The sequence below is a fragment of the Xiphophorus maculatus genome, chromosome 9, assembly GCF_002775205.1.
Source record: "Xiphophorus maculatus strain JP 163 A chromosome 9, X_maculatus-5.0-male, whole genome shotgun sequence".
NCBI classification, from domain to species: Eukaryota; Metazoa; Chordata; class Actinopteri; order Cyprinodontiformes; family Poeciliidae; genus Xiphophorus; species Xiphophorus maculatus.
In genome coordinates, this window is record NC_036451.1 from 5,704,737 (window position 1) to 5,712,845 (window position 8,109).

The 8,109-nt window shown below is 37.1% G+C and overlaps 1 protein-coding gene across 3 annotated transcripts; it reads left to right on the forward strand.

The window, feature by feature from the left end:
* The first annotated feature begins 1,509 nt into the window (after nucleotides 1–1,509).
* Nucleotides 1,510–7,881, forward strand: LOC102220787 (plasmalemma vesicle-associated protein-like). Of its 3 annotated transcripts, XM_023340232.1 has the most exons (10): nucleotides 1,510–1,620; nucleotides 1,727–1,956; nucleotides 2,526–2,696; nucleotides 3,105–3,162; nucleotides 3,448–3,679; nucleotides 3,768–3,987; nucleotides 4,744–4,893; nucleotides 5,382–5,477; nucleotides 5,647–5,748; nucleotides 6,105–7,881. In XM_023340232.1, the coding sequence occupies exons 2-9, from the start codon at nucleotides 1,753–1,755 to the stop codon at nucleotides 5,698–5,700; spliced, it is 1,185 nt and encodes a 394-aa protein (XP_023196000.1). In that variant the 5' UTR covers nucleotides 1,510–1,620; nucleotides 1,727–1,752; the 3' UTR covers nucleotides 5,701–5,748; nucleotides 6,105–7,881. The 3 variants fall into 3 exon arrangements, with proteins under 3 accessions (XP_023196000.1, XP_023195999.1, XP_023196001.1); XM_023340231.1 differs by having other exon boundaries at nucleotides 1,512–1,956; XM_023340233.1 differs by having other exon boundaries at nucleotides 1,514–1,956; nucleotides 3,108–3,162.
* Nucleotides 7,882–8,109: the final 228 nt, after the last annotated feature.

Sequence of the window (8,109 nt, forward strand, 5' to 3'; positions counted from 1 at the left end):
CTGAACAATTCTGCAGTGCTTGAGATATATCCACTTCCTGTCCGGTTGGCTGGTTGTCTCAAAAGGTGTCAGTCTCCAACCGTTTGACTTCCTGCCTTTGTTCAGAGGTCATCAGTCTGCGCTGCCGCTCTATCTTCATAAATTAGTCTTTTTCCATTTGAAGGAAGACTGTCAGACATGTGTGGGCGAGCAGGAAAGCGTGACCTGGTGCTTAGAGAACCTTTGGCCCGTCACTCTCTTCCCAGCGGCCCGTTGTGTGCCTCTTGTCATCGGCTCTGATAAGGGCTTGACTGGGATGGAGAGCGCCCAGAGGGAGACTTTGTTATTCCCTCAGCTCTGAAGAGTGACAGCTACCTATTGTTTCTGTTCTCTCAGTCCTCCTCTGCCTTGACTCCTTTCCACGTAGGCTCAGCACAGGATGTGGGGGAAATTTTTTCTGTATTTGTTTGGCTTTTTCTGCTTTACTCCTTAACATGTTATACATTGTTCGTCCTTCACCAGGGAATAGGATGAGGAATTCTGCTCCTGCTATATTTAAAAGTGGCACGGATAGGTAATGCTTCCTGCTTTCTTGAGTCACACAAGTGGAAGTTTATTAAATGTATCCACATTATTTACCAAAAATATGCTATACACAGTTCTACAAATACTAATTTTATTCAACTTAGATAATCTACTGTTTGTAATTTACATACAAAGCATTCTTTAGAGCTGAAATGATTAATGATGATGAATCGATTATTTAAATAATTTGTCATCTATTCTAGTAATTGATTAATTGTTGACTGCAGTATCAAAAAGGCTATGTGCTGAAAGAACATCCTCACAGCAGGTAATTAAGCATTGATATTTTGAAGACTCACCAAAAAAATGTCTGTGTGACATAATATTTTATGGCTTTTATCACAAAAGGCCATTTGGGATAACTGAAAGTAACTTCAGAGAGGACAGCTAAATGGGGTGGAAGGTCAGAGATGAAGGTATTCTGTTCATAATAAAACCAAACTGCAGTCAAACAGTTCATGACTGCATGCTGATAAAATAGCTTTTGTCCGGTTATCTGCTGATAAAAAGTGAAAAAAAGAAAATCCTGAAAATGCATGATTTAAAGGTCACATTTTTAATAAACAGCTTCAGAAAAAATAGGAACATTGAACCAGAGAAGTGTAAACTGTACTGAAGTAGGACAAATTTGACATATTTTTACTCAAATAAAAGAAATGGTAGAAAAAATTATATTTCCACAGACCTTTAGCTAGATAATAGCCACATATAGTGTCTTAAAAATCTGGATTTTACTCATATTTAGTTGATGTCAAACATCTGTGGGGGAAAATATACAGTAAACCATTCTGTGTTAATACTTGTGGAGAATTTTTTCATTATTATTTAAGTTTCTGTGAAAATAAAGTGTTTTCTGTTGCATGGAAAGTTTTTGAGCGTCTATGCTGGTCATTCAGGAAGTAGAGAGGAGGGGGCGTCCAGGACGAACCCTTTATAAAGCTGTTCCCTTCACACTCATTAGGCTCCCTGTTCACATCTCTGCCTGATCATTTCGCATCTTAAAAGACAAACAGAAAACCAAGGATTAAAACAAATATAAAACTCAGCTTCTACTTGGTAAACATCTGCTTTTTCTTTCCAGAGAAGATCAAGACTGAAGAATTTTGAAAAAATATTTTCTTTGCTATCAAATAATTTCTTTTACTGTTATCACAAAAACCAGCTGCAAACATTTCACCACCGGCTGCCATGTACAGCTCCAGCTGCTCCCGGGTCAAGCTCGGCCCAGAGGCCCGGCAGCCGCTGTACAGAAACAAAGGAAAGAGCTGCGGCTACTACATGAGGATCGTTTTCTTCTTTTCATCCCTCATCCAGTCACTCATCATCGTCAGCCTGGTGCTCCTGCTCATCTACGGACAGCCAGAAAAGTCTGCAGAGGAGGAGCGGGTCAAGGTGAGTGATTTCCTCTACGACTGCGTAAAAAGTTACTTTTTTCATAAAGTACCTAAGAGTGAAAAAGTATTTGGTAAAAACGCTACTCAAGTAATAAGTAACTGTCCGAATATCAATTATTTATCAGATAAAAAAAATATAACTTTTTTGTTTGGGAAATTTTGGTATTTTATATGTAATTATTCATATAATTACAAAATAAGGAAAAATATTATCATTACAATTTATTTAAACATAAAACTTTAACAAAAACTGGTTAAAAGTTTGTGTCTGTCTGGTGAAATTTTGGTTCTTCATTCAGTGAAGTTACTTACAGAGGAGAAAAGTATCCAGACATTTCACAATACTTCATAAAAAATCTTCTCAAGTAAAAGTAAAAAGTACATGTTTTATTATTATTTTTTATTTAATCTGTTCTTACAATGAACGATCTGTTCAGAAAACATTAAAACGCCCTACAGCTTAATAAAAATACTCTTAAAAGTTCATTTTTTCCATAAAGTTTCTCAAGTAAATGTGAATAACCCACTCTGCATTGAACTATTGCTGATTCTTCATGTATTGTGCAGAAGCTGGAGCTGGAATTTAACAAGCTGAGCACAGACAACATGAAACTGACAAAGGAGAAAGTTGAGCTTGGAGCAAAGCTTGTTGCTTGTTCGGCTGAGAAAACGGCTCTGCAGAAAGAGATGGCGAAGCAGCAAGCTGAGGCCAACTTCACAAAATTCAGATTCAACTCTGTAAGTACAGAGAATAAACAAGAGGAAGCTGCATTTTTCTCTGTCAAGTTGCAGAACTGCTCTGATGCACGTTGTCAAGATAACCCGAGATCATCTCATCATTCCCATCTTCACTTTCATTTCTGTTTTTTAATGGTACTTCTGTGGAAAAGGATTAAAGACACTCAAAAATTAATTCTGGCTTTTTCCCCTCAGATTTCTGACTTGATCTCAGAAGATGAAAGTCAGAAATATGAAAAAAAAAGTAAAAATCAGTCAGAATTCTTTTCTTTTTTTATTTTCTCTCTTCTGCCCATTTCTGTTGTGTCTCTGTTGGTCATCTTTGTAATAATAGAAATGAAAACCTATTCATTATCTAATTCAGCTTCTTTTATGTTGTTGTTTTTTTAATGGACAAACCTTGAAAAGCAGAAAAGCATCGCTCCTATGCGCTGTCCTCCCTGTCTTCCACCGCCTACATATATCCGTAAGTTCAACACTGCATAAACATCTCTCAACATAACCAACAACTTTAGTTGTGACTGAAACACTAAGAGTTCATAAGCAGTCCAAAGATGCTTGTAAGGGTTTAACTTTTCAAGTTTTCCAGGACTGAATACGAATGTAATATGAATTTATTGCAAGTGATTGTCCTGCAGATCCTACTAATGTCTACTAAACTGACTAAAGCATGTAGAAATTATGCAAAACTGAATTCTAGTTGTTAGAATTGATTTTCTTGTGACACAAACCTTCCATCTGAATCCTGCAGATAACGCAAAGTGTCAGGAACTCATCCGAAATGAGACAGCACTTGTTAAGTCAAACGTCAATCAGATGGTTCAGAATCTGTTGTCCCAGAGGGACAACGCCTTCAGAGATCGAGACAATGCCATCAGAGATCGAGAAAACGTCTTCAGAGATCGAGACGTCCATCTCATGGAGGTCAGGAAACTGCATGGAGATAAGACTCTCCAGGAGGAGAAGCTCACCACCTACAGAAGGTGCCATCCTTTTGTCTGTCTGTCCAGATGGTGCATTTGTCATAAAATGTAAAGAACAATCTAATGGTGGCTTTTTTTTTCAAATCAGGAAGTGCAAAGAAGACTTTGTTCAGGCTCTGAGTGGGATCCAGACTGTGACCACCAAGTTTTTGAATAAGATTGACAACCTGTTCCCTCACTCGCTGACGTTCCACCTCACCTGCAAGAGCCAGAAAGAACAACTGGAGATGATAAAAAGCAACTGCACCAACCTGTCCAGGGATGTGGAGAACAAGTTCCAGCCGTATCTGGACCATGTGGGCGAGAAGGTGCGTGAACGCAGGCTGGTTTACCCCAAAAGCATAAAGAGATTGAAAAAAACCCCATCATTTCAGCCTTAAAAACATTCAATGCTGCAGCAATGTGACAATTTCTCCTGGTTTTGGTGAAAGTGAAGTTTTTTCTCTAGTTTAGTAAAGCAGAACGAGTTTGGCTGCCTCATGGTTTCATTTAGCATTTGCAATGTTAGTCTAATTAAAAATCTAAATACAGACAGAAAATCCCATCATAACACCAAAAAGAAGAGATAATTAGAATAAACAATTTCACCAAATAATAAGTTAATACTATTACTTAAGCCAAATCAACCCTGAAACTTTCCCTCAACACGTTTCTTCCTAAAATCCCCTACAAAAAACAAGCTGAGCAGGAAACCTGTTTCTCCAGGGAGGAAGTTTACTCACGGCATCATTCCTGATAAATCCAGCTAAACGACAGATGTCCTGTGAGGCAAACCCGAGGTCAACGCCGAGGTGAAGCTGTCCGCCCTGCTGATGCAGCAGGACAAAAGACTAAACTTATCTTAAGCAACGTGTTGTCAATCTTTAAAAAGCTCCAAAGGACAAATAGAAAGCTTTGCCTTTACATGATTTATTTTAGTTTCTTCACCTGATAAACCTTAGCTTTTCCTTTCAGAGTTCAGTTAAACTGACCTGTGCGCCCAATCCCAGATTAACTAGGGAAGGAAATGAAATATTCATTAAACTTTTTGTTTTTTAAAGAGAAAATATGATTTTATCCTGCAGATGACTGAGGTTCAATGGCGGTCCAGTCAGCTAGAGGTGCAAAACTCGGATCTGACCTCCAAACTGCAGCAGTGTGAAGACAAATACAAGACGGCAGTCGCTAAAGCTACCATGGATTTAGACGAGCAGCAAAAGCTTCATGATCAACAGGTAGGTTCTGGAGCAAAACTCTGAGAAAAGCCGTTTTCTTCAGTGACAAACCAAAGTTTAAAGCTGCAGTAACTTTTACAGAAATATGATTTTTACATAGTTGTTAAAACTAGTAGGAGACATATTTCCCCAAATAATCTTCTACTATTATCGTCTGAAGAAACGCACTGTTCTTAGTCAAAAACAACCAATCAAAGCCAGGAGGAGGGACTTAGGCGGAGAAACAAATGTTACAGAAAAAACATTTATCTGCTTTCGTCGGTAGTCATGCTAACTAGCCTGAGCTGATGGGGAGAAGCAGAGCAGAGAGCAAGAGGGAGAGGCTGTGAGCATCGCGTACACAAGGATGATTGACACTATACTGTCACGATGTAATGATAACTTTAATAAATGGATGAAAAACATGTCTTATAAAAGTTACATACTGTAGCTTTAATGAATAAATTAAATGCATTATTTGTTTTAAATTGGTGCATCTTTTGTTTTAGTTAACGACATTACTGAAAGAGAAAATCGACCAGGAGCAACAGCTGGCCCAGAAAGACACAGAGATTCAGGCGCTGCGTCAAACGCTGCCCAGCAAGGTAAGATACAGAGGAGCAATCTCTAAGTAAATATATTGGTTCACATATTATATGTAGAGCTGTCCAGATTTAAGAATTTTGGTAAGGCAAAAAAGGTAAAACTTCACTGTGAGAAAGTAAATGCTCGATCTGTGGTTAACAATAATTAAATCATTCAATCTTTTCACAGGCTGGCCGACCAAACGCTGCTTTCCTGCAGACTGTGCCTCAGCAGGGGAGGTAGGCTGCTACCAACATGTCTGGCGCAGTCAGCTGCAGCAGACCTGAAGTGGTGAGTTCCCACTATGGAAACCTTCCTGATTAACCTTCAAATCAAACCTTGATTCAATCTTTTTCATGTTCTCATTTTGCTTGAGAGGGAGAGATAAAATTGACTCATCATTTTGCTTCATTAATCCTCTAACAAGCAGGAGTTTGTGTGAAGCTGCTCATAATTAAACTGCAATTAATCCCATTTTTCAGCAGCAACAAACAAAGTTGCTGCTCATCGTTTAGAGTAAAACTGCAGTTTAGACAATAATACTGGAAATTAAAAGACTTGACTATCTAGTCTATATTTTTTCTGCTCTTGCATGTGTAGTCATTGGTTGAACATGTGTTAATAAATGTTATTTTTATATCTTTCAGGTTGGTTGATATGAGTTGTGAATCCATCTATTACCTGTAGCATCGATTTCCAAAGCACAGAAAACCCACCGCAACTTTGACTGTGAACTTTCAATAGACATGTTTATGTTGCTATTGTTAAGCAATTTGACAAAACCTGTAGATATCATTAGCATAACAAAAATACACTTTTCTACATTTCCAGTATTTTACAGAACGTACTAAACACAATCTGATTATTTTAGTCTAACCTTAAATGTAGATGAAAGTGCAACAATTTCCTGGTTAAACGGAAGCAAGTAGAAATGTTATTTTATGAGATGTAAGACTGAGTTAGCACCAAGCTACTGCTAATTAAAGGAGCAGTATTATGTATTTTTCATTTTATAGCAGAATCAATCAATCTTCAGTCGTTTCAAAAAGGGTGTATATATCAAAATATCTTAAGAGAAATTTGACTTTGCAATTCAACACTTTGAAATTGGGCCTCTGTCTCTTTAAGAAGCTTCTGCTCTTTCCGACTCTCCGCCTTCAACAATGTTTCTCCAATAAGCCATCTACAATCGTTTTCAAGAGCGTTGCAATGAGAAATAGTTTTTATAATGAGCTTAGCAGACTCACAGTTCCAACAAGTGTTAGCTAATTGGTGCTGCTGCTAGTCTGAAGGAGCAGTGTGGGGGAGGCGCTAACCCTTTTGATGGTTGAATAACATTATAGCATGATATAAATGTCAAAAACTACATTTTACATAAAAGTAACTGATTAATTGATCATCAGTAAGTGTGATTGCTTTTATAAAGATGGGACTTCAGCCAAATTCCTGGTCTAGTTTGTAAACATAATGAAAAAACCCCAGAGGAATACAGGTGTAAATATTTTTCTTGTGCGTCGCTCACAAACTAAAAATGGACTCTGACTCACTCCAAAGCAGGTTTGCCCTCTTATTGTCTCAGCGGTCGTAAAAATGCAACAAAGACTCGAGACGAGGACACAGAGTCGCTGTTTTGTCTCCTACAAGCTAAAACAGCAACATTTATGTTTCCTCGTGATTCATGAGCAGTTTGCACAAAAGCACAACATCAAGTCTGGAGTTAGCTGCTCTATTTCTATTTTTGTGTTTATGGTGAGCTTAAAAATAGGTCAAATCTATTAGCTGCCTGTTTTATGGCTTATTTTATAGTTTTAGTAACTATTATAGGAACCGTTCTTTAGCTTTACAGCTTCCTTTTCCTTCCAGAAGTTAATAGCACAAAGGTTTCTGTTGCAGGAAATAGATGCTGGTCCTTTTTTTTTTTACTATTATTAGAGGTCCATTTTGGTACACATGAACAAGAAAAGGGAAAAAAATAGAAACATTGTAAAAGGAAAATTTACTCATCAAGTTCAGGATCAGGTTGAATTCTCCTTAAAGCTTGTGTAAATATTGTACAGATTATTCATGCTGGTGAGTAAAATTATACATGTATTATTCTTAAACTACATTTTTCCTGCTTTATTATAGTGAATTTACATTTAAATATTTTCCTTTTACTAACGTATCTATGCAAATATACACATTCTGCTTAACTTTGAGGCACCTATAATAATCTGACTTAAATTTCTCTTTGAAATTTAGGATTTATTTTGAACTTTGAGTTTAAGCAACCCGTCTGCTCTGAAATATGTAAATAAATTGTGTTATTATATTACATATGGCTTGTTGAATCAGAAGTGAAAGTTGCTCTCCTGCCACCAAATGATGAAGGAAAATGAACCACTGATGTTGATAGATCTGTAAATAAAAACTGTTTTGACTTGACTATCTTGCGTTTGTGTGTAACTTTAGGTAAAAAAAAAAAAAAAGTCTCTTATTTTCCTCACAGGAAATTCAGCAGACATCACTCAATGGAAAAGGAGTATTAGTTGTAAAATACAAATTTTCAGCTTTTATTCATATGGTTTGTTTTAGATGAAGAGCTCCAAGTCCTTGTTGCCATCAGCAGAATTGGAAATATGTGGTAAAATTGAATTATGGAACAATAATTAT